This window comes from Onychomys torridus, chromosome 10 (genome assembly GCF_903995425.1).
Source record: "Onychomys torridus chromosome 10, mOncTor1.1, whole genome shotgun sequence".
Classification (NCBI taxonomy): domain Eukaryota; kingdom Metazoa; phylum Chordata; class Mammalia; order Rodentia; family Cricetidae; genus Onychomys; species Onychomys torridus.
The window spans coordinates 26932566-26959318 of record NC_050452.1 but is presented as its reverse complement, the minus strand read 5'-3'; the positions used below and the strand labels follow the sequence as shown (position 1 = coordinate 26959318).

The 26753-nt window shown below is 43.8% G+C and overlaps 1 protein-coding gene across 4 annotated transcripts in view; it reads left to right on the top strand.

The window, feature by feature from the left end:
- Prr14l (proline rich 14 like) overlaps positions 1-26753 on the top strand; it is a 73422-nt gene that overhangs the window by 31056 nt on the left and 15613 nt on the right. Inside the window, exons 5-10 of one of the 4 annotated variants that reach the window (XM_036200495.1) lie at positions 27-4788; positions 8419-8490; positions 9570-9741; positions 10406-10512; positions 20589-20610; positions 20894-21245. In XM_036200495.1, coding sequence (XP_036056388.1) covers positions 27-4788; positions 8419-8490; positions 9570-9741; positions 10406-10512; positions 20589-20610 — 5135 coding nt within the window. In that variant the 3' untranslated portion in view covers positions 20894-21245. Of the gene's footprint in view, positions 1-26; positions 4789-8418; positions 8491-9569; positions 9742-10405; positions 10513-20588; positions 20673-20893; positions 21246-26753 lie in introns of those variants that run through there. The other 3 variants (XM_036200494.1, XM_036200496.1, XM_036200493.1) reach the window with 3 other exon arrangements.

Sequence of the window (26753 nt, the reverse complement as noted above, 5' to 3'; positions counted from 1 at the left end):
TTGTCCCTTTTGGTTGTCATTCCCAGGGGACTGTGCAGTTTCCAGAATGAACAGAGGGAAGGAGGAGTTGTGTGACTTCAACCTTGTTTGTGAAGCAGGTGACAGTCGCCACCAGATGCCCAACCACTGTAAGGAAGTACACAGTTCTGCACATGATAGTTCCACCACAGCAGGAAGCAAAGGTTCTGGAAAACCCTCAGAAGAAAGTTCTAGAATTTTATATCTCACATCATATTTATCTAGCCCAAAATCCTTAGAAAAACTTGGTTTTGAAAGAAATAGTTTGATAAAGGAATCTGTTGAAAAAATAGACAAAGTTGGTCAAAGCAAGAACGTCACTTGTGGAGAAGAAAATAAAGAACAGCATTGGAGGCCCAGGAGTGGAAGAGGAAGTCTCTTTCTTTTCAGTGGCAGGCAACAAGAACAGGATGGTTCTGGTGAAAAACAGACTGTGGGATCCAGTAACTGTTGCATTCAGGCTAGTCCCTGTACAGAGAACTACAGTTCTATGCCTGATTCTTTTACTGAAGCCACAGAAATAATGTTTAAAAACAATGATCTGAAAATCACTTTAAACGTTCAAGGTAATTTGGTAAACTCTGAGGAGCACACAAAGCCTGTCACTGATGTGAACCATCCTGAGAGACACTCTGAGGGAAGAAGCAGCAGTTTCTCCTTGTTGTTGTATAGTGAAGAGGCAGCACAGACGACAGGAAAGTCTAGTGCATTCCATGAAGAGATTGCCAGTAAAGACTCTAAGTCTGAGGTTAGCATCCGGAGGAATCTGGGGGACTGTCTGCCAAATAAAGCATCATGCAGTGATTTTCTGTCTGGAAGTAAAGCCCTTCAGAGTTTGATACCAGCAGATCCAGTGAGTCCTGAACATAAGGAAATATCAAAACCCAAGAAGGGTACTGCAAAATTACCACCATGTCCAGAGTTTGATTGCAGGCCTGCTTTAGAAAAGCATGGACAGGCCTCACATGACAACATTGCACATTTAGATGAACCCATCATTGCCTGTGAGTTGAACAGTGAACTAGTTGTACACAAAATAGAACATGAATGTGTTTTAAATCAACAAGTGTCCCTTAATTCTCAAGAGCATGTGACATTACCAACTTACTCTCTACTAAATCTGAACAGAGAGATGCCTTCAGCAACATGCAAAGATGCTCAACAGAGCCATCGTTCTCTAGAGAATGGAGCAAGTGTTACCACCAATGCTCAAACCATTCCTGCTGAGACAAAATTGGAAGCCATGTCTCCACAAGGTGACAAAACCTGTGATGCCTCTTCATCCATCCACCCCTTAAATATCAAAATAACAAGCCCCGAAGGACAAAAGGAAAGGGCTGATTCAGGTATCAGAGATCTACATTCCATGTTCCTCTCAAGAGTGAAGGAAGCAGCTGGTTTTTCCTTTGTCATCGAATGTCAAAATGTTCAGTCTCAGGATAGCTCCAGCTGTCAGTCCATGACAGGAAATGCATCTGAAAAGAAGGTGCCCTCTGATTGTGCTGCTCTTGGACCCACAGAAGACAGCCCGGAAGTCAGCAACTGTAAAAGAAACTGTGCAGATGCATGCAGGTCTAGCTGTCACTGTTTGCAAAGACCAGAAGACTTTGTGGAAAGTAGCTCCTTCTTGGTGTGTGAACCTGCCAGGAGTGGGGCCCAAAGCGACATTCTAGGAGGCAAGGTTAGAAATGAAGTGACAGCAGGTGTGTCGTCAGATAGTGGAGCTTTGAACACCACCACTCACGCTCCCAGTGAGGTGAAAACCAGTGAGGAAGGACTGGGTAGAAAGAAGCAGGACAAATACAAAGACACTGCAGTTGATGCGCACAGCACCTCTGCTTGTGCCACCCAAGAACCGAACCAATCTACAAACATTCCAAGTCCTGACATGCTAGTGGACCAGTCTCTGACTGTTATTTCATCTCATTTTCAAAGCAGGTACCAAGCAGCTGAAAGTCTTGAGCAGAAAGCAGGTGACATCTCTGACTGTCGGAGTAACCAGAATAGTTCAGACATATGTAGAAGGGGAGATAAGGCAGCTCAGGAAGGGCTAAATGGTGAGCACCAAGACACTGTCCCTGAGGTAAGCCACAAGGGAAAGGATTTGACAGTCAGTTCAGGCAGTAAAAACCCTGTGTTTTGTGATAGTTTGGAGAAGAAAGATCCCAAAGGAGCCTTTGAAGATGTTCCAGGCTCTGCAGCGTTGAAACATGGCATGCTAGATGTGATATGTCCATACTGCACGGATGAACCTCCAGAGAGTGGCCCGGACGTGGAAGTGCCTGGTCGAGCTGGACATTCGACAAGGCCACATAGACTGGCATACCACGGGACCTTGAGGAGTACCTCATGTCTTCGAGAAAAACTGAACGTTGTGTTTATAGGTACAACGCTCCAGGACTTGGAACTCCCAAATGCTGCTGCTTCTACAGGAGACTCTCCTGAAATACTAAAATCACATGGAGAAAAAGTATTCAGATCTCTAAAAGACAGTGGAATGGAAGAGTGTCCAGACTCTGCCATTGATCATGAAGTAGAATCTGCTGCCGATGATGAGCCAGCTAGGAGAGCACTGGATAGAGACAGTGTGTCTTTAAATCCCGTTCATTGTGAGCATCAGGGTAAAGGAGCATCTGTGACGGAAGGACTGAGATGGCAAGCCAATTCTGAGTTTGGTGGGAAGGAAACCTTTGGATTATCCTCCAAAGACTTGATGTCTTCTGGGTGCCACGGCTCTGTGGAGATGGTGCATTCCCATCTTTCTGCTCAAGAACATTCACCAGCTGGTGTTCGCAGTGAAATGCCTACATTGAAACATCTCTGTAAACCAAAAGATGGTAAACTGCTTCATGAAAATGTCAAGGATTGCACAGTCCAGTCTGACGTGAAGGAAGCAATAGCAGCAGATGCAAGTAACCCTAGTGAAGGAGATGGTACATACATCAGTGTGGATAAAAATGTTTGCAAAGCTTGTCATTCTCATGAGATTTCCATAAATAAGTGTTTGCCTTTGATAATGGAAACAGCAATTAAAACGAATAAAGAAGAAACTGAAGAACATCACAGAGGACCACTGGGTCACTTACCTGTTGGAGAAAAGTCTGAGGAGACCATTACCAGAGGTTTTCCTAAGAGTTCTCAGACCCACTTGAAATGCCACAGAGTACAGGATGTTGCTAGGAACCCACAAAACCAGAGAGTTGTGGACTACGTCTTGCCAAAGGAAGAACATATATGTCAAAAGGGTACACAAGCACTGCTGGAACAGCACATGTCATTAAACATGTCAGATGAGGTGCAAAATAAGCAACCTGTGGCTAACCAAGATAAGTCCATCATAATGGAAGAAGTCACCCTAAGAAAGCCAACCAGGAAAAAAATGGCTGGACAGCTTCAGAGGTTGGCAGACCCAAAAGAAGAAAGCTTAGGTCATCTGTTAAAGAAAGACGTTGAGTTATGCACAGGTCCTCAGCTTCCTGGTACCTCCTGGAGAGAACGTGACTCCAGCTCTGCTGGAAGTGGTCAAATACATGGTGCCTTTGCGACTTTGTCACATCAGCAAAGACTGCTTCCCGTAAAGAAGCAGCCTCATCGAACGTGCAAGAGAATTTCCTGCCTGGAGCCAGTCACTGTGCGGAGAAAAATGAGTAAAGTGAGAAATTCTGATTGTGGAAAGTGTTCCTCTAATCCCATCTCCACGATAGCACACAGACTTCTCAGCCCATGTGCGGTGCCTGCCACACCATTGGAACCTGAAGCAGTACCTAGCAGGAGCTTGTGTAGCCACATACCAAAGCCAAGGGCTACTCTGTGCCATCCCTTGAGGAGCCTGAGTTTTAGGAAGCCTACCAAAGAATCAGCCTTACTAAACAAGCTGTCTATCCTTGCCTCCAAACTGGTTCTGGCCACAAAGCCCCAGAAACTCAGATATCGGCGATATTCCTCTTCCCTTGTTCCATTGGCTAAAAGCTACAAGCACCTCAGATATAAAAAGCTCCTAGATGGATTTTCATATAATGCCATGCAGCTGGACCCATATTTGGCAGCTACTGGATGGGATAGGAGGTCTAACAGTAAGCCCTTGGCACTTTATTCTCTTGAAGCTGTCAAAATGAGCTTCATAGATTTGAGCAACAAGATGCCATCACTGCTGTTCGGTACCGAAATCTTCCCATTTTCCTTTCATGTGAAATCAGCATCCAGTTGCACAGTCGAGTCCCCCAGGACTTTTCCTGAGCACTGTGCTCCGTCGAGGCTTGCCTTAGCAGAGACCTCCCAGTGCTCATCTCCACCTCCCAAGTGGACCTTTTCTTTTTTCATGTCCCATGGTTGCCCTGGGATGGCCACATTCAGGGAAGACACTGGCCTCTGTAGTCAGACACGCACTCAGGCTCCTCCACAGACTACAGCTCCTCTCCAAGACTATGGAGGCACTGCCATAGTCCAGACCAGAGCGAACTGCTCTGGCCTTGGCCTTCACACACTTCTAGCACTTTGTTCACCAGGATGTTACCGAATCTGGACAAAAAAACGGAGCTTCTCCAATCACATGCCTGCCATGCAGAGGCTCTTCTTGACCCAGTTTACACAGGGTTTAAAAGGGTTAAGGTCTCCAGCCTCTCTAGCAGACAAGGTCTTCTGCTCTCTGCCCTACTCAGTGGGCCGAGTGTTGTCCATTTGGAGCCAGCATGGGCCCTCCTGCACCTTTGAATTGCCAGCTCTTCATTCCACTCACAGCAAGCAGCAGGGGAGCCTGAGCACCCTGAGCAGGTAAGAGCTGCTTGTCTCCTCTTTCAGAGTATTCCATGTGTGTCTCCTGCCGATGGGGAAGGAGAGGGCCGCTGCCGGAACTGCAGCCTGTCTGCTGGAGGCTTCCCGGGTCTACACTTGCTTACCTGGAAAGTCTCTGTTGAGAGTGCAGCAGTCATTCTTAGCTATAGAGGCCCCTAATTTGCCCTCAGCATCTTCTCTTACATCTTGCACTGTTCTTTCCATTTCACTCTTCATGCCATAATCTTTTTCCCCCTTGAGACAGTGTCTCCACATAGCTCTGCTGTTGTGGAACTCACTGTACAGACCAGTCTGGCCTACCCCTGCTTCCCAAATGCTGAGATTAAATTTATATACCACAATGCCCAGTGTGTGCCACCATCTTTCATTGTTGTTTATTTGTGACACTGTGTCTCACTCAAGAACATCTTGCTTCAGCCTTGAGTGCTGGGATTACAAGTATGAGCCATTATGCCCCGGCTGTCTTTACATTTCTTTCATAGTATGTGCTTCAAAGGTTCACATTAGCATATCCTGGTTTGGTGACTTTGTAGAATTTGTAGTGAACTGGACAGAAGGTCTTAAGGTTTCACTGTTGGGGATAGGGGAGAATAATTTAATCACAATTATTGTATCTTCTAAATGAAAACAAAGAGGACTGGACTGGGGCGTAGCTCAGTGGTGGAATGTTTGATTGGTTAGTATAAGACCCTAGGTTCAGTACAGTTCAGAGAGGAAAGCGGGGAAGAAGTTAAGTTTTAAAATTTCCTGTTCTATGAGTTTCTAGGAGGTGAAAGTATAGCTTGTGTAGGGTGCATGCTCAGCATGAGTTAAGATGCTGGGCTCAACCCTACATGAAAATAATCTTCAAAGGACTGCCTGTGTTCCATAAATCTTTCCTTTTTTATTTTTTTTTTAAAAATGTGGAGCTGAGAATCGAACCCAGGGCCTTGCGCTTGCTAGGCAAGTGCTCTACCACTGAGCTAAATCCCCAACCCTCGATAAATCTTTGTACTAAAAATCTTTTTTTTTTTTTTTTTTTTTTAAAATATTTATTTATTACACACACAGTGTTCTGTCTACATGCCGGAAGAGGGCACCAGATCTCATTACAGATGGTTGAGAGCCACCATGTGGTTGCTGGGAATTGAACTCAGGACCTCTGGAAGAACAGCCAGTGCTCTTAAACTCTGAGCCACCTCTCCAGCCCCTAAAAATCTTTAGATGAACGGAAACTGTCATTTTTAATTTGCTCTTACTGTTCCTATACCTGCATCTTATTTTTTATTTATCTACTTACTTACTTTTGTTTTTTTTCTAGACAGGGTTTCTCTGTGTAGCCTTGGCTGTCCTGGAACTCGCTTTGTAGGCCAGGCTGGACTTGAACTCAGAGATCTGCCTGCCTCTGCATCTTAAGTGCTGGGATTAAAGGTGTGCACCACCACCGCTCAGCTACAGTTGAAATTTCAGCAGTAATATTTCAAATAATATCAAACCCACCCAGAACCTTATATTTCAAAGCCAAGCTGCTGAGGCAAGAAGATTACAAGACCAGTTCAAGACCAGTTTGGGCCAAGGAGAGCTGTTTTCTCAAACACATGTTAAAGGGGCTGGAAAAATGGCTCAGCAATTGCAAAGGGCTTGATTTCTCTTAACTCCAGTCCTGTAACTCTAGTTCCCAAGGATACAACACCTTCTTATGACTTCTGTGGGCACTGCATGCATTTGATAGCCATGCATACATATAGGCAAACACCCACACATGTAAGTTTCTCACCATTTATTTATTTATTTTAGTTTTTCAGGATAGGTTTCTCTGTAACACTGGCTGTCTTGAAATTCACTCTGTAGACCAGGCTAGCCTCTAACTCAGAGAGATCCGCCTGCCTCTGCCTCCCAAGTGCTGGGATTAAAGGCGTGCGCCACCTACACCCGGCAACTATGTAAAATTAAGTTCATAGATGGGTGGGTGGGTGGGTGGGTGGGTGGGTGGATGGATGGATGGATGGATGGATGGATGGATGGATGGGGTGCCTCCTGGCCAGATGGTTCATTCAGTGAGTAAGCCACCAAGCTTGACACCTGAGTTGGATTTCTGGAACCCACATAATGGAAGGAGAAAAATGGCAAGCTTTCCTTTGACCTTCACATACATGCCATGATATAGACAGTAAGCTCACAAGTATAAGAAACTACATTTAAAAATTTAAAATAATGCTGGCCAGTGGTGGCATACACCTTTAATCCCAGCACTTGGGAGGCAGAGGCAGTCAGATCTTTGAGTTCAAGGCCAGCCTAGTCTACAGAATGAGTTCCAGGATAGCCAGGGCTACACAGAGAAACCTTGTCTCAAAAACAAAAAAACAAAAGGGAGAAAGTGATAGGTGGATCCCTTTCCCTTCCTGAAAAGGCAAAACAACAAAACACCTTACTTATTGCAAGCAAAATAATTGAGTAGCCCTGAAAACAATACTTAAATCAACTTAGTTTCCATAAAGTATTTCCCGTGTGTGTGTGTGTGTGTGTGTGTGTGTGTGAAAGAGAGAGAGAGAGAGAGAGACACAGACAGACAGAGAGACAGAGAGAGAGAGACAGGGAGGGGGAAGGGAGAGAGAGGAAAGGGAGAGGAGAGAGAGAGAACAGTTTTGGAGTTGGTCTCTTTCCACCTCAGTGTGGGCTGCAGGAATCAAGCTTAGCTGTCATCTTGCGTTGTCAGGCAGTAAGCGCTTTTACCTGCTAAGCCATCTTGCCTGCCCCATTTTTCTGTTTTGTTGAGACAGGGTGTCATGTTGTTCAGACTGGCTTCAAACTCACTTAGTATCTCAGCACGACCTTGAACTCCTCATCTGTATACCCTCCCTAGTGCTGGGGTTGCTTATGTAGGTACTCTGTTGTGTTTGGTTCTTTCACCCATGCGTGCAAGATACTTTTATGTCGGATTTTTTTGTTTGTTTGTTTTTTGTTTTTTGTTTTTCGAGACAGGGTTTCTCTGTGTAGTTTTACGCCTTTCCTGGAACTCGCTTTGGAGACCAGATTAGCCTCGAACTCACGGAGATCTGCCTGGCTCTGCCTCCCGAGTGCTGGGATTAAAGGCTTGCGCCACCACCGCCCAGCTTATGTCGGATTTTTAGAAACCACATTTGTTTGTTGTATGTGTGCATGCATGTGAGTGAGTGCACATGTGCCATGATGTGCATTTGGAGATCAGCAAAGTTTTGGGGAGTCCATTCTTTTCTTCCCTGTGAGCTCCAGAATTTGAACTCAGGTGGTCAGGCTTGGTAACAAGCCCTTCTACATACGGGACCAACTTACTGTTCCTTATGTTTAAAATTTTAAAGGAGACTTAACATCTGTGCTTCCCAAGGTAATTGAAAAGCATAAGTCCCAGAGTCATTCTTGTCCCTGCCCTTTCTTTTCTGTCCTCTACTTTCCTGACCTTTTTCCAGTTAAATTAGGAAGCAGTCTTCCCGTTAGCCTACTTCCACCCAGGGATGAGCACACGAGCATAGCTTCATGGTTGGGAGGTCCTGGCTTCTTGGCCACCATCGTGTGCCCGTCCTTCTGGTGACATCAGAACCTTTGCTGTTGGCCCGCTCATAACCTGCTGCTTGTGTTTGTGCTTTACTTCAGCCACGCCACCATACCACATGTGCCTCTTCCAGGCATGGAAGCTATCCTTAACACCGACAGCAGTCGCATGAGGTAAGCCTTGGCCCACAGGTTTGAAGCATGGATGGTGTGTGAGGAAGGGCAGGGGAGAATACACTTATTCTAGTGTTCTTAGGTAGCATGGGTCAGCCATGGCACAACCCTAAACTCTTGTCTCATTAATCTTACTAATATAGGTCTCAGATAAACATCTCTGAGACTCAGTTGTGCTTTTTGGTTTTTTCAGACAGGATTTCTCTGTAGCTTTGGAGCCTGTCTTGGATCTCGCTCTGTAGATCAGGCTGGCTTCGAACTCAAAGAGATCAGCCCGCTCTGCCTCCAGGGTGCTGGGATTAAAGGTGTGTGCCACCACTACCCACGTCAGTTGTGCTTTATATGAAATAATGAGGAGTAGGGTTGTATAATTAGCACCATTTACTTAACAAAACAGTCGTTAGCCAGCGTATTAGTCTCTCCAGCTGTCCTAAGTCCTGCGCTTCACCAGCCTCAGGACTCCTTCCTGAACAGGTTGATCTCCTCTGAGCAGTGCTCATTTGTCCATTCACCATCTCTACTCATTCACACAGTTCTTTATAAAACTGCTCTAATCACCGGAAAGCACTGGCCACATTCTTGTAACTTCACATGTGTAGACCCAGGTGTGTCTAGAAGTAACTAGAAAACTAGTTTTGACTGAAGATGTCATTCCTGGAAAGAAGAACAGTCATCACTCTGATCTGTATGCTCAGAAGTAATACAGACTGGGGTGATAGGCAGCTCAGTTGGTAAATTGCTTGCCTTGCAAGCATGAGGACCTGAGTTTCATCCTCCAGAACACTCATCAAAAGCCTGCATGGTAATTCTAGTGCACAGAGACAGACAGGCAGGTCCTGAGAGTCATTGGCCAGCCAACCTAGGCTACTAGGTGAGCCTTAGGCCAATGAGAAACTCCGTCTCAAACACAAGATGGATGGGACAGCTGAAGAAGTTCATTGTCTTAAGGTTGCTTTCTGGCCTCCACACACACAAGGACACGCACATGTACAAAAGAACTAAATAAAAATGAATGTTTGCTGGAAGTAGAAAGCAAACCTTACTCAGGTTTTCTCTTCATTCTGTCTCCATGGTGCTAGGCTAGAGCCTGTGTCCCCTGCCTTGGTGCCAAAGTCTTGCTTGGTAACAGAACCTGCTGTCAGCAAGCTCCTGCTTTCAGCCTCTGAGTTCCAGGTCTCTGGGTTTGATGAGCTGGGTGATGTATCCACGGCATGCCCCCGACCACAGAGCAGCCCTGCAGAAGAGAAAGAGGTAAGTGCAAAGTACCAGGGTGTTGAGTGAGGTGGCATTGGGGTTCTATTCTTGACCCTGTCGCATGGCAGGTGCAGATTTGACTTCAGCCGTGGCTCAGTAGCTGGGAGCACTAAGGTAGGGATTTTCCTTCTTGGCCTGGGCCTTGGCCAGGAGAGGATACAATGGTTTTTTGTGGGGTTTCCCTTCATTTTAGTTGGTTTTCACAGATGGGGTCTTACTGTTTTCTCCTGACTGGCTTTCAGCTCTGGGTTCCAGTTGTCTTTCTGCTGCACCAGGTGGGCCTTAGTTACCCCAATTCTTAATGCTTTCTAGATCCAGTTTTTTCAGCAACAGCATTAAAGAACGTTTATAGAGTGACTTGGCCCTAAGAGCCCCTTTGTGCACTGAAGACACGTAATAAATAGTGTCCTTTAGTTTTACAGTGTCACGTGTCTCCACTGATGGAAGACTTGAGTTGATTGTCTCAGTTGGAACTCTTCAGCTCAGGTTTAGTATGTGAAGGAGCAGTAACTGAAAACACAGGCAGGCAGGCAGGGGAACGTTGTGGTTAGCTACTTCTCTGGTTTAGCTGTAAACTGAGGGAGCAATGTTTTGAGTGTATGGGCTTTATTTAAAATGTCTTACATTTTGCCTATCTTTTATTTTTAACCCTTAAAAACAGGCTGAGCCAGAGAAGAGACCAAAGAAAGTCTCACAGATCCGCATCCGGAAAACTATTCCTAAACCAGATCCCAACCTTACCCCAATGGGCCTGCCTAGGCCCAAAAGGTGAGCTTCTCTAATGCAAAGTGGGTCATTTTCTTGGAAAATTGCTAGGCAAAGCATAATTGTCCATAAAGTGGTCATATAATCTGAGCTATGCTTTTACTTCCAGGAATTTATGCCAAAGAATTCATTGGTGGTACAGTTAAATGTTTATGTGCAAGGTATTTGAGCACATTAATCATTTTTATTGTTCTTCTTACTCTAGATATTGTATGTGCATACAATCATAGCTTAAACTCCAGTAGGAGTCCAGCCCTTGAGAGGCCGGGGCAGGGGTAGCTCCTCAAGTAAGACCTTTGGGTCAAAGCCAGTCTGTGCTACAGTATGAGGTCCTCTCTCAGAAAGAAAGAAAGGAGCTGGAGTTCCATGATGAGACCCTGTGTCAAAATAAAACAATAACAAACCCACACACAAACCAGAAAAATCAATCTACTTAAAAAAAAGAAAGAAAGTAGGTTTACTGATATTTATTTGTATGTGTGTTTCTCTGCATGTATGCATGTGAAAGATGTGTGTGTCTGGAACCCTGGAAGGTCAGAAGATGGCATTGATCTCCTGGGACTGGAGTTATATAGTTTATGAGCTATATATAGTTCCCATATGGCCTCTGGGAACCAACCCAGGTCCCATGTAAGAGCAGCAAGTGTTTTTAACTAGAGCCAAATCTCTAGTATGCTTTCTGTTTGTTTGTTTGTTTTTTGAGACAGAGTTTCTTTGTGTAGCTTTGCACCTTTTCTGGAACTCGCTTTGTAGACCAGGCCCCAGTATACTTTTTTTGTTTGGTTTTGTCTTTTGAAACAGGGTTCTGTGTATAGCATCTTGACTGTCCTGGAACCTGCTTTGTAGACCAGGTTTCAAACTCAGAGATCAGCCTGCCTCTGCCTCCTGACTGATGCCATTAAAAGTATGCGCCACCACGTCCAGCCCCATAATATACTTTTTAAAAAAAATTTATGTATCTTTTTTTTTTCTTTAATTTTATGAGCATTGGTGTTTTGTCTGCATGTATGTCTACATGAGGGTCTCCTGGAACTGGAGTTATAGGCAGTTGTGAGCTGCCATGTGGGTGCTAGGAATTGAACCCGGGTCCTCTGGAAGAGCAGTCAGTGTTCTTAACCACTAAGCCATCTCTCCAGCTCCCATAATATACTTTTTAAGTTGGGCTTTCCAGTGCCCTCCTGTGATCCCAACAATTGGAAAAGGAGGAAAAAGAATTCACAGTCATCCTCAAACTTCTTCAAACTTCTGTTCTCATACACTAAGTTCCAGTATATTTTGCATTGGTTCCCTTAAGTAAATTAAATTAATTAACCTCCTGGGCTTCAAAGAGTCTTATCTGTGGGCCGAGGACATGCCCCGGTGGGAATAGTGCTTACCAAAGCTTCATAACCTGCCTGACTAGTCTCCCTGTATAGCCCAGGTTGGCCTCAAACCCACATTCCTCCTGTCTTAGCCTCCAAGTGCTGAGATTACAAATATCTGTAATATCTTACAATTCTTCCTCCCTACCTGCTCTTACTGTGCTGCAGATGTATCAGAAGGCTTTGTGAATGGGAGCCTGTGAGCTGCTGCCTTTGAGCTGTACTTAGTTATCATATCTTCATTAACTACCCTCTCGGGCCGCCTTGAGAAACTTTGTGTATCTCCGGTGCCTCACATCCTGTGGTGTTCATTATGAGAATGAAAAGCTCCAGTGGAGCTTACCTTCTTTCACTGGGCATCTAATCTAAAAGCCTTGATCATAGACATAAGTAGTTGGGGACAGAAAGGCTTTTTGTTTTGTGGTTTGGGCTTGTGGGTTTTGTATTTTTCTTTTTCTTTTCTTTCTTTCTCTTTCTTTCTTTTTTTTTTTTTTTTTTTTTTGAGACAGAGTTTCTCTGTGTAGTTTTGGTGCCTGAATCTCACTTTGTAGACCAGGCTGGCCTCTGGCCTCGAACTCACAGAGATCCACCTGCCTCTGCCTCCTGAGAGCTGGGATTACAGGTGTGCGCCACCACCGCCCAGCATTCTATTTTACTTTTTCTTTCTTTTTTTTTTTCTCTTCTTTGTTTTTTTTAAGTGATACAAAATCCTGTCTTTTTATTGTTGTTAATTTTGGATTTGTGTACAGAGTACTCATCTCCTCCTGGTATCTTTATGTATTTGTTTCTTTGTACTTTATTCTCATTGGTTACCCTTCCTGTACTCCCTCCTGCACCAGCTGGTCCCCTCACTCCCCCAGGAAGCCCTCCTCCGTTTTCATAGTTCATTACCCACAGTTGCCCACGTTCTCACAACCCCATCCTCCCGAAACAATCTCCTTTCTAGTTTTATGACACACATTTGTAATTTTAAGTGTGTTCTGCATACGAGGGACAGCCTGGTATTTGTTTTTGATGTTCTGGCTCATTTTGCATAATGAATCTCAGTTACATATATTTTTTTCTGTGGCTGGATTTTTCTTTGGGCCACCAACTCACAAAATACAACATGGAGACTTAATATTAATTAATAATTATAAAAGCTCGGCTTATACCTTAAGCTTGTTCCTAACTAGTTCTTTCTTTTTATTTTTTTTTATTAAGAAAGATTTTTATTTCACATACTAATCACATATCCCCCCTCCTCCCAACTAACTAGTTCTTAAAACTTAAATTAACCTGTATTTTTAAATCTAAATTCTTCTGTGTGACTTGGTTACCTTTACTCTGTACTGCCCATCCTGCTTCCTCCGAGTCTGGCTAGTGACACCGCCTTTCTTCCTCTCTGAGTCCTCTGTCCCCAAAAGTCCCACCTAACCTCTTCCTGCCTAGCTAATGGCTGTTCAGCTCTTTATTAAACAGATCACAGTGATACATCTTCACAGTGTAAAGGAATATTCTTTAACATTTTCCTACAAATGTCTTTTTTCTTTACAAATAAAATTCCATATTGTGTGTATGTGTACAGCATGTTTTCTTTATTTCATTAATGGACATATAGGCTGGTTCTTTATGTTATTAGCTATTCTGAATAGTGCAGCAGTGAGCATGGATGCCCAGGTATCTGGTATGTTCACTTAGACACATGCAGCTATACATCTGAAAATCATATAGTAGGACATACGCCATCTTGTATACTATTAGAGGGACCAGCCTTAATATTACACATCCCAGGGGCTCAGGAGAGAGAACTACTAATGGCGAGGACTATTTTGGGGAAATAGAATCTCAGCACACCGAGCTCTATAGTCCACTTGCTTTAGTTCCTCTGGCATGACATCCTGTTTACACAGCTTCAGTCCTGTTCTCGTGCCTAACTCCTTTCTTGCCTGATTATTGCTCCCTCTAAGTTCTATCTTAATTCTCTCATCTCAATTCTGCCTCATCTAGGTCCTTTTTAATCTCATTCTTACCCAGCTAGTATTCTGACTCTTCCGCATCTTCCACCTTGTGCACATGTTCACTCTGGTCAAAGTCCTCCTTATCCCTCTCTGTTCTCTGTCTTTCTGTCCTTCCCAAGTCTCTCAGGAGTCCAGTTATAAACCCAAACAATAGCAATCCCCTGTCAGCAATGTCACCAGGTTTCCATTCTATGGGGTCATAAAGGCAGGTAAGAATTTCCCTCAGGCAGTGACCACCAGGCTTCCAGGGTCAAACAGAGGCTTGCATAGAGGGGCAATAATTGTTAATTATCATTTGCAATTCAAAAGAGAAGTGACTAATGGGGAAATGAATTAACTAAAGACAAAATCTGGGTAATATCTAAGAAGGGGGATCTTATGTGCTCCACTATAGTCTTAAATGTGCTTGGTAGAAAATGTTAAGAATCTATAAGTTGCTAGGTCAATGGGAGAAAAACTGTCTTTTTTCCTGTGGCTGCTATCTGCCATTTTTCTGCAGGGTGGGGGGAAGTATGCTCAGTTACTAGGCAACCTGTGTTCAGCTAGATGCCTCTGGTGATAGTTAAAGGGAAATCTGGAACTAGAGGTAAGACTTGGGAAAGGAGGAAGTTAAGCTTAATTGGCACATCTGCCAAGGCTTCTCAAACAGGTAGCCTGGACACTTAAGTCTGTTCTTAGAGAGTACAGAGGTATCTCTGATAAGGTACTTTCCTCCGTCTGGAGATGGACCTGGCCGGATGCTGCCAATGATGATAATTACAGGGAGGCTTGAACTGGGGTTCTGACTGTGCATAGCTGTCAGCACCCAAGGTTATCTAAATATTCCTTTAGTAGAGGGGAAATGGTGCCCAGTAAATGATGGAAAAGCTACAACAGCACATGAGAAGTTCATAGTAGGAAACGGCTGATAATCAAAAGCCTATGTCACCAAGGCTCCTTGAGCCTCAGCTTGACCTCTGGAGGGCCCTTGGCTTCTTCCAGGTGTTAGCTTGTCATAATCAGCTGAGATCCTACTTTGTATGTATTTGTGACTTGAGCAATAGCACTTCTGTCTTTCTTTTTTAAGGTTTACTTATTTTTTTGTATGTGTTTTGCCTGCATGTATATCTGTGTGAGGGTGCCAGATCCCCTAGAACTGGAGTTACAGACAGTTTTCAGCTTTCATATGGGAACTGGGAATTAAACCTGGGGCCTCTTAGCTGCTGAGCCATCTCTCCAGCCCTGCCATATGGCATTTCTATTTCAGTGTTTTGGAAAACCTCCACACAGATTTTCATGTTGGCTACAGAAATCGGCACTTTGACCAGCAGTGCATAAAGGTTTTTAAAGATCTATTATTTTTAAGTGTGTGTGTGTGTGTGTGTGTGTGTGTGTGTGTGTGTGTGTGTACGTACACACACATGGGTGCAAGTACCTACAAAAGCAAGAGGTTTCTGATCCCAGCAGAGCTGTAGTTCCAGACATGGGTACTAAGAACTGAATTTTGGTCCTCTGTAAGAACAGCAAGTGCTTGTGATGAGCGTCTCTAGCCCCTTACTGTGTTTATTTTAGTCCCTCACTTTCTGCACTGTCCACCTACCTCCCCATGTCTCTGTTTCCTGTGGATGATTTTTTTTTTCCAGTTGGTTTTTTCTGTAGTGGGCAATGAAACCAGGCTCTGTCACCTGCATGGATGGCAGCACATTTTGTATTGGTATAGAGTGTTTTCTCATGTAGATGCCCCAGGAGATGTGATCTTAGTGTTCTCTTCTGCTTGGCTGCCACTCACACTTTTTACAGTAATAAATAATACCGTTCCCTCACCTCCTACCTACCATCATCACATTTCTTATCTGGGTCTTTGAGAAAAGCCTTTCCTCCCATGCCCCTTCCTTCCTTGGTGATTCTTCTGATATCTGAGTCCGTTTATAGATTGAATTTTGCAGTTGCAGCTGGCTAGCTAGTGGCCCCAGCCAAGTAGAACAAGGACACTGGAAACCACTAACACCATTCAGGAGAGGTGTAAGCAAATTAGCAGGGTTAGGCATATCCTGCCAACCATCTTCGCTGTTCTGGCACCAAGTGGCTCAGGTTGGTTCCGTGGATATTTAGAACAGCTATTGACCTCCATACTGTGGCAATCCCTTTTCTACAAATCTCCTATCCTTGGCAGTCTGGAAGAAACAGCTATTTGGCTGCTGTGAGCCAGGTAGAATCCCAGTAGGTCTTGAATGTCGTCATGGTGTCAAGAATGGCTATGAGTTATTTGCTTATAGGACTTTGGACCAGCAGACAGTTTAAATGTCTCAAATGTCTTCCTCATCTCCTCCTCTGCATTTCCACCTTTTTTTTTTTTTCTTTTTTCAAAGACAGGGTTTCTCTGTGTAGCCCCGACTGTCCTTCAATTCACTCTGTAGACCAGGCTGGCCTTGAACACACAGGGGTCCGCCTGCCTCTACCTCCTAAGTTCTGGGATTAAAGATGTGTGCCACCTTTGTTTTATTTGTATGAATGTTTTGTCCTCATATGTGTGTGTGTACTATGTGTGTGCCTGTTGCCCATGGAGGCCAGAAGAGGATGTAGGATCTCCTGGGGCTAGAGTTACAGATGCTTGTGAGACACCATGTTGATGCTGGGAACCAAACCTGGGTCCTGTGCATGAGCAGCCAGTGCTTTTAACCACTGAGCAATCTCCTGCCCCTTGGCTTTATATTTTTGACACCTTGACTGTGATGTATTAATATAAAATGCATTGCTGAGAGGTTCTCTGCCTGTGTGTATTTGGGGTTCTAAATGCCTCTTGCATTTGAATATCTCTCTAAATGCGGAAAGAGTATGCTATTTTCTTGAATAAGCCTCTGTGTGCCTGTCGTTAACAGCAAATCCACGAATCCTCTGGCTCTCAGAATATGTCTGCCTCTTTCACAATGCTCCCCGAGGCTTAGGTGCAGGAGTTGTATTGTAGATGTGTCCATTCGGGTTGGCACTCCAGCACGATCAGTTTTATGCATTTTAACTGGCTATGTTTTTCTGTAATGGTCTGTCTCTTGCAAAGAAAAGTTTTTTTGATGAGGAGTAAGAGCTGCACTTACCTGTGAGTATAAGGGTAGTATTTAGAGTTATTTAAGAGTTCTGCTGGTTTAGTAAAGTGGCAGAGGATTCTCCTCTAAGATTTATGACCTTACTAGCCTGGGAAGTTAGGTAGGTTTTGAGTGTCAAGTATGATTTCCCTCTTCTTGAGCAGGCTTTAAGTTCAGTTAGACAGCTGTTGGTTACCACTGAGATACGAGGGCCACTATTGCACCTTTGGGCTATCTTGCCAGACGGGAAGTTGTTATAGACCATAGGCTGTTGGCTTAGGCTCTCGGTTACTCCCTTCCCTTGGCAGCTTGCATAGCACCTTGTGGTACTATGAAAGCTAGTACTCAGGGGCCTTTCAGGGCAGATCCAACTTGGATCCTCTGAGTTCTGTGTCTGAAGTGCATGGTGTCTTCACTAACAGAGCCTTAAGTTCAACCTCTGTGAAGCAAACAAGGGCAGTGGCAATTCCTATACTGTTTGGGGAGTTTCTTGACCTCTCCTGCTCAGCAGCGAGTAAGGGGGTTTCTCACACGTATCTCTAGTCTTTTGTTTTGGTGTTTTTGAGTTCTCATTTGTTTAGGCAGGATCTCACTTAGTGCCTTTAACTCATTCTGTAGCCCGAACAGGCCTTAACCTTAGGACTCTCCTGCCTTAGTCTTCTAGAATAACTGGGATTCCAGACCTATGCTATCAGGACCAGCTGAAAAGTACAATGTTTTGTTTGTTTGTTTGTTTTTTGTTTTTTGTTTGTTTTTGGGGGGGGCGTTTGTTTTGTTTTGTTTTTAAAGATAGGATCAGACTGGCTGTCCCTTAACTCAGTCTGTAGACCAGGATGGCCTTGAACTCACAGAGATCACCTGCCCTTGTCTCATAAGTGCTGGGATTAAAGTCAAACACCACCACTTCCCAACTGAAAAATACAGTTTTTAATAAATTTTTATCTTAAGATTCTTTGGGGTGGTGCTGGACAGATGGCATAGGCCAAGAGCACTTGCTGCTCTTGCAGATGGCCCAGGTTTGTTTCCCACCTCCCACATGGTAGTTCTAGAGGTTCTGATGCCATGGCTTAACGTCTGTGAGCACCAAACAGGCACATGTACACATACAAATATTCAAAACACTCACACAAAAAATAAAATGAGTAAATCAAATAAATCAAATGTTTGAGGGGAAAAAAAGATTCTTTTGGGTTTTGAGATGGAATCTGTATTTTAAGACTTATTTATTTTATGTATATGAGTGCTCTGTCTGCATGTACAACTTTATGCCAGAATCAGGACCTCTGAAAGAGCAGCCAGTGCTTTTAACCACTGAGCCAGCACGCTGTCCCCGAGATAGGATCTCTTATAGAGCACCTTTTCCTCAAAGTAGCTATCTACATTAAAATTGTGGTCCATATTGCCAAAGGACCCTTCCTAAACGAGAAACTAGATAGACTTCTAGTTGGAGTCAGTTTGGTCATGACCAAAATAGTATATATGGGCTCACATGCATATCAAGCCATTGTAGCATCTTGCATTTATTTATTTGGTTTTTTGAGACAGTCTCACTATGTAGACCAGGCTGGCCTCAAACTTAGAGGTCCATCTACCTCTGCCTTTCGAGTGCTGGGATTAACAGTGTGCCATCACTACCTGGATTGTCTTAAGCATTTTAAAACAATTGTTTTAAAGATTGTTTTTAATGTAATGAATAATTTATCTACATGTCTGCACCACATGCATGCCTGGAGTCTTGGAGGTCAGAAGAGGGCATCACATCCCTAGAATTGGAATTGTGGATGGTTGTAAAAGACCGTGAGTGCACAGGAGAGATGGCTCAGTAGTTAAGAGCACTGGTTTTTTGTGTAGAAGACCTCAGTAGGGTCTGGGTACATGGCAGCTCACAGCGTTTGTGCCTGGTGCCATGGAAGGCCAGAAGAGGGCATTAGATTCCCTGAATCTAGAGTTACAGACAATTGTGAGTTTCCAGTGGCGCTGGGAATGGAAACCAGGTTCTCTGCAAGAGCAGCCAGTGCTTTTAACTGTCGAGCCTACTTTTGATCCAGCACCCATATCAAATGGCCTCCAGCTCCCTCCCCAAAGGATTTGGCGCGTGCACACACACACGCACACACACACACACACAGGAATGTTATTAGATCTTAGCCAAAAAAAGTGTGTACTGTCTATAGCAAACCGCATGCCAGCCACCCTCCACGGTCTCTTCACCCACAGCTCTCGCCTGTCTTCACTCTCCAGTGAGGCCGTGTAGGAGCTGCTTGATTCCTGTTTTCTCCATTGGTGTTCCTGTTTTTCACATGTGTCCATTATTTCTTTGACTCGCATTCAGCTTTCTAGGAAATTGAGATTACAAACACTCCTGTGCCAAATTCATGGAGTTTGGGGTTTATTTTTCAGATATTGGGTTTTGTTCTTTTGCTTTTTGCTGTTGGTTTGAGTCCATGTATCTCCTGGAAATTAACCCTTTATCGGTGTGTTATGTACAGATACTCCTCTGTTCTTCAGATTGTCTCTTTGTTCTGTTGCTTCTTGTTGGATGGAGCATTGAGTTTTGTGTGATTACATTGTTCATTTGTACTTCTGTTATAAAAAAATCCTTGACCGATTCATTGTCATGAGACATTTCCCTAAGACTTTCTTCTTTTTTTCTTTTTTCTTTTTGGTTTTTCAAGACAGGGTTTTTCTGTGTAGCCTTGGCTGTCTTGGAATTCACTCTGTAGTCCAGGTTGGCCTCAAACTCGCAGAGATCCACCTGCCTCTGCCTCCCAAGTGCTGGGATTAAAAGCATGTGCCACCACTGCCTGGCGATGTTTTCTTCCAGTTTCCTAGTTCTAGTTTGTGCGCTCTCTCTCTCTCTCTCTCTCTCTCTCTCTCTCTCTTTTTTTTTTTTTTTTTTGGTGCTGTTTTGTTTTACCTTTTCTGTTGTGGTTCCAGGAATGGAACCCAGAGCCTTGTATATGCCAGGTAAAGTGTTCTATTACCGACCTATATGCCTGTTTAGAGTCTCAACCCATTTTGAGTTGAGTCTTACATACAATGGAAGACTTGTTTTTCTTTTTTACACATGGAGTCAGTTTTCCTGGTACTACTTAAAGATACTTTCCTTTCTACACTGTGTGCCTGTCAACTGTGCTGAAAATCATTTCACTATATATAATAGGGTATGCATTTATTTCTGTATTGTTTTTATGCCAGTACCATGCTGTTTTGTTACTCCAGACTTGTTCTGTTTCTTAGGTTGGTTTGTTTGATTGTTTCAGAGACAGGGTCTTGCCATGTAGTTCCAGTCGGCCTAAAACTCATATCCCATCCTGGCCTCGAACTGGGGCAGTCCTGCTTCAGCTGTGATTAGAAGCATGCACTAGCATGCCTAGATTTAAGCATTGTGTTTCAAAGTTGAGTATTGTAACCAGGCATGTTGGGGTGCATACACTTAATCCTAGCAGCGGCAGAGATAGGTGAATGTCTGAATTTGAGGTCAACATGGCCTGCATAGTGAGTTCAAGACCAGTCAGAACTACAAAGTGACACCTTGTCTTGAGAAACCAAAAGAAAAGAGAAAGAAATTAATAAATAAATAAATTTAAAAGTTAGATATTGTAATGCCTTCAGCTTTGTTTTGTTTTGTTTCTTTCTTTTGCCTTGCTGGGATGGAGGCCAGGGACTTACGTATGCTAGGCAAGTATTATACCACAGAGCAAAACCTCCAGCTTTGGTTTTGTTCATTTTATCTGTCCACCTATTTGTGTGTGTCTTACCTATCTATATCTGTCTGTCTGTCTGTCAGTCAACCCATCTGTGTGTGTCTTGTCTCTCTGTGTGTGTGTGTGTGTGTGTGTGTGTGTGTGTGTGTGTGTGTCTTCGTAAGTGTATGGACACCTGAGAAGTGAGGATGTGTGCATGGAGACCAGATGAAGGCATGTGGTGTCCTGCCATGCTCTACTCTTTTCATTTGGGACAGGGTCCCTTCTTCAACCTGGGACGCATGAAGGCAGCCCCAGCCCCACCCGTCTTCAGGGGCAGCGCTTAGTCCTCACACGGCTGCTAGGATCCCCACTCGGCTCCTCATGATTGGGGGCAGGCGCCCTGTAAACCTGTAGCCATCTCACCAGCCTCCAGTTCTGTTCTTTTTCCTCAAGATTGGTTGGTAACATCATCATTCTTTGTTCTTGGACCTGTGTGAGCTGAAGAAAGACAAATCTATGGCATGTTTAAAATGACTTCATTAATTAGAAAGAAGGCTAAGCAAAATCAGTGATTTAATTAATGCTTTGAAGTAGGATTTGACAAGAAGGGCTGTTTTGAAAAACTTTGTGAACATTTATTTCTCCTATGTGTGTCAATTGTATAAATTAAAGACTGAGACATTGATTGCTCCAAAGCTGTCTTCTTCTATTATATATGTGGAAAGTCCCTGGGCGAAGGTACAAAGATCACTCTGTAGGTGTTAGGCAGCTGCTTGATTTAGCTCTTCAGGTTTTCACCTTCGTATCATGTATTGGTTTGGGTACAGTCAGAATATAGAAGCCACACGGTATTTTAACTTAACATAAAATTTCAAGCTATAATAGGCTAGTAAGTGTAATGGGGGTTCTAAAGGATGTACTCACACTGAGGAAGAGGAACAAAGGCAGGACATACTTGGGAGGATCGCTAGTTCCCCACGGTTGATGTTGAGACTGTGTTGAAGAAGCCGTGGCTACTGACCATTGAGTGGCCGGATCACAGAGGCCACAGCAGGCAAATAGGAAAGGACCACATTTTGGACCACATGTAATACTACTTGGCTGACAGGCAACCCTCAGAGGGAGTTAGGCTATAGCTGTGATATCAGACCTGGCGTCTGATGTTGATTACAGAAGGGCCACAGAAAACCCTAGACTGGGTGCCTCTGAGATCTGGAGGACCTTCCCTGCAGGCTAGGGCTAGTATGTCACCAAAGGACTCTGCTTTGGCCACATAGCTAAGGTATAGAGATGACTTCCAAACATCCCCGTATCTATGTGTCACTAATGGGCTCATGGCAGAACAGATGAGAAGCACCTTCTGACTGAGCTGAGCTTTGTGTTGGTGTACAGAAGAAATGCTTAAGCAGCCCAGGAGTCCAGTACCACAAAGCAAATCCTGACATTTGAATTTTAAACTAAGGCAAAATATTTTGATAAGGAGCACACTTCAGGCAACCCAAGAGGTATTTGTCTTTAATGGGGGCGGGGTTGCGATGCCTCAGAAGTTAATTATGTTACAGATCTTGCAGAGATCCCATGTTTGGTTCTCAGCACCCATGTGAGGTGAGTCACAACCACATGTGGCTCCAACTCCCAGGGACCTGACACCCTCTTCTGGCTTCTGTGGATATGTACATTCATAAACAGACATATATATATATACACACACACACACACACGCACAATTAAAAGTCTTTTAAAAGTATAATAAAGTAAATAAATAAATAAGATTTTAAGAGGGCTGGAGAGATGACCCAGCAGTTAAGAGCACAGGCTGTTCTTTCAGAGGCCCCAAGTTCAGGTCCTATCACCAAAATGGTAGCTCACAAATTTTTACTTCTCTTCCAGGGGACCTGACACTTTCTTCTGTCTGCCCTAGGCACGAGGCACCATGTGGTGTATATACATGCAAATACATGCATGAAGGCAAAATGCACATATAAAATAAATAATCTTCAAAACAAAATTATTAAAAAGATTGGAATAAATGAAAATGTATGTGTTCTGATGCAGTGTTTGTATAAAAGATAAAATACTAATAACAAAGAAAAAAGTTTGTTTTGTTTTTTGAGACAGGGTTTCTCTTTGTAGCCCTGGCTGTCCTAGAAGTCCCTGTGTGGACCACGCTGGCCTCTAACTCATAGAAATCCACATGCCTCTGCCTCCCAAGTGCTGGGATTAAAGGCATGTGCCACCACATAAAACTAAGAGGAAATTTTAAAAGGAATAAAATAAGAATACTAGTCTCAGATTTAAAATATTACGTCTCAAAAATTAGCCAGAACATAAGTCATAAATTGCTAAAACAATAGAAAATCTGAAAATGAATACCATTACATAGGGAGATTTTAGTGTTCAGTGAAGATGTCTTTTCAGATTGGAGGTGGAAAGCAGGGCTCTTAAGTTAATTGCTATTAGGATGGTAGCCATTTTAAGAATAATAAAGTTGTATCTGTATGTCTTTATCCCAAACATACTCTCTACTAATCAGATTTTAGTGTAAGCAAAGAAATCTAAGAACAGTTAAAGAAACCATAGGAAATTTCAGGTTGGAATGGGCTAAATATATAGAAATCTGTAAATAAAATAAATAAATTCATAAATAAAATAAATAAATTCATAAATAAAAATAAAAAATAAAAGGCTGAAAAATATACTGCATAAAAATAAAGAAGCTCTGGAGCCAAGATTGGTGGCACAGACCTGTAACCCTGGTACTTAGGAAGTAGAGGCAGGAGGATCGGAAAAGGTTAACCTATGCTACATAGGCAATTGGATCAGCCTCAGTTACATGAGACCCTATCTCAATAAAACAAAAGAAAGTATTAAAGCAGGTTGTGGTGGTACAGGTTTGTGATCCCAGCACCCAGGAAGCTGTGGCATGATAGTGAATTGGGGGCAAGCTTGGGTTACACAGTTGAGACCCTTCTCAAAAAGCAGGAGAAGCCAGATGGCCCACCCATGGGGAAAAGGGCTTGCTTTACAAGTTTACAATTTGTATTAAATTCCTAGTACCTGCTTGTGTGTGTGTGTGTGTGTGTGTGTGTGTGTGTGTGTGTGTGTGTGTTTTAAAGAGAACGCGGCTCAAGTCTGTAAATTTAGCGTTCCTACTGCAAGATGGAAGCAGAGATGGGATAATCTGCCACCTTGCTGATTTAGCATAGAAAAGGTAAGGGAGACCCTACATCACAAAAGAGATGTAAGAGCTGGGTTAGTGATGCACGCCTTTAATCCCAGAACTCAGGAGGCAGGGGCAGTTGGATCTCTTGTGCGTTCAAGGCCTGTCTGGTCTACATTTTGAGTATCAGGAAAGGCACCAAAACTACACTGAGAAACTGTCTCGAAAAACCAAAAGAGAGAGAGAGAGACAGAGAGAGAGAGAGAGAGAGAGAGAGAGAGAGAGAGAGAGAGAGAGAGAGAGAGAGAATGGAGATCCAGCTTCCCAACCTCTTTCCTGGGGCTGGAGAGATGGCTCTGGTTAAAAGCAGTTGTTGCTCTTGCAGAGGATCCAGGTTTGTTTCCCAGCACCTACATTGGAGCTCACAACTGTCTGTGACTCCAGTTCCAGGAGATCTAGTGCTTTTTCTGGCCTATTTGAGCCCTTGCTCACACACATCAAATAAAAATAAATAAGGCTAAGTGGGCCATAGCACATGCCTTTAGTCTCAGCACTTGGAAGGCAGATGCAGGTCTGGTCTGCAGAGCTAGTTCCAGGACAGCCAGGGCTACACAGAGAAACCCTGTCCTGAAAAGCAAATAAGTAAGTCTTTAAGAGAAAGAGAGAACCAACTCTGACTGGTCTCTATCCTCCACAATAGCATCGTGGTATTTATATATATCAGGGTCCCTCTTTGTTTATTGGGGCTGGTGACATAGCTCAGCAGTTAATGGCACTTACTGCTCTTGCAGAGGACCAAAGTTCAGTTCCCAGCACCCATACAGTAGCTCACAGCCATCTGTAACTCGAATTTCAAGGGTTGCATACCTCTTCTCACCTCCTCAGGCTTCTGCATGCATTCTGTCCACATACATTTACACACACACAAATTACCACTTTAGCAAAACCAAGTGTTGGCTGAGTACAGTGATACATGGTTCTAGACTGTCCTACTCTGGAAGCTAAGGCAGGTCGGTTGTTTCAGTTCAGGAGTTGAAGGCCAGCTTGGGCAAAATAGTGGGAGCCTAGCTCAAATAAGAAAGGAAGTGGGCTGGAGAGATGGCTCAGCGGTTAAGAGCACCATCTGCCCTTCCAAAGGTCCTGAGTTCAATTTCCAGCAACCACATGGTGGCTCACAACCACCTGAAATGAGATCTGGAGCCTCCTCCTGGTCAGCAGAGATATATGCAGATAGAATACTGTATACATAATAAATAAATAAATCTTTTTAAAAAAGAGGAAGTAATGTGTGCCATTCTTAAATAACAGTGGAAGAACTGATAGATTAGATATCACTTGAGGTTCCTATACCACAAAGCTTACATGGAGAGAGCTAATTATTGCTAAGCCAGCAGAAGAGGTTGCACAGAAAACATGAAAGAAATGAAAACCAAGCTGCATAAACAAATTAAACATATAGTAAATACATGAAGTTGAGCATGGTAGCACTTGCATTAATCCCAGCAGTGTTGGTTCAATCTCTGAGCTCAAGGTCTACATAGTGAGTTCTAGGACTAAATAGTGAGACCCTCTCTCAAAAAGGAAAAAGAAAAAGTAGATGTAAACCAAAATAAACACATGTTTCTCCTTCCCCAGTAACCAGGACAACAGTAAAGGACATTACCCTCTCCAAACCCTGGCAGTGAGTGAAAGGGGAAGAACTTTGAGGAGTCAACCATTTTTATGTATGGGCAGCCTGGATCCATGCTACCATTAAGGGCTGGCAACCCTAAGCTGAGGTTCTAGTTTACAGCAGTCCCAAGTTGGTTGGTTAGTGCCTTCTCCCTGACAGAACAGTGCACAGCCCCCTCCTCACCTGGCACCTGACGAGTGATGAGGAGCTCCTTGGAGCACCCAAGCTGCAGCCTAGCACATCTGGACCTGGGCAGCTGGGACCACACACTGGCAACCATGGAATCTGCATCTGAGTCACGAAGGGTGACCACAAGGTCTGCAAGTCTGTCCTTTCCTGTAGCTCTACGTGGAAGGAGTCTGACACCTGTGGTGATTACTGGGTCTGCTGGCTCTTGGTTTACCACTTGGTGTTTGGCAAAGTAGGATGACTGCATGATCATTCTTTTTTTTTCCTAAGATTTATTTATATGTATGAATGTTTTGCCTACATATATCTGTGTATATATGCATGCCTGGTATCCAAAGAGGTCATAAGGGAGTGTTGGGTGCCCTAGAACTGGATTTATGTATGGTTGTACATTATCGTGTAGGTTCTGGGAATCAAACCTGGGTCCTCTGCTAGAGCAAACAAGTGCTCTAAACTGCTGATGGTCATGAAAATGAGGTCCAATGGCTTGGGCCGTACTAGCAACTCTTGGCTACCCACAGCTAAGCTCATTTGGATCGGGAAACTAATGAAGAGGATGTGTATGAAATGTTTCAGTGTCCTCAGCCCCCATCCACAGGATAGTCAGATATCCAAATGAGGAGGTTTAACCTCTGCCAGCTTTGATAACATAGTAAAGCTCTACCAGGAAAAGGACAAGTGGGTCTCCTCAAAGACATGGATCCAATGTATGGACCTCGACCTGCGACTCCACTGGCCAGCACCTGGCATCCTACATTAGTAGCTATATAGTGTGTTTATGGCCAATATATCCTAGGCAACAAACAAGGGTGGCTCTGCTCCAGCACTATAAATGACATTATTTGGTGTCACCTAACCAGATTCCCAACAATAGCTTATGGGGATGAGACCATCATCTGAGTGTTGGAGGGGGATTCCAGCTCAGATCTGCACCATCTCTGATAACCCACCTGTATCAGCCTGTTTCCCAGAATGTCCACTGTGTAGCCTAGAACCCATGGGAGCTAGCCTTCTGCGGTGATGTTGGGATGTAGCCTCAGGAAATACTAGTGGCCAGAATAATGACCTCTGGGCTTCCAAAAAGTGTGCAAGAAGTCCCAAGACTTTGCCAGCT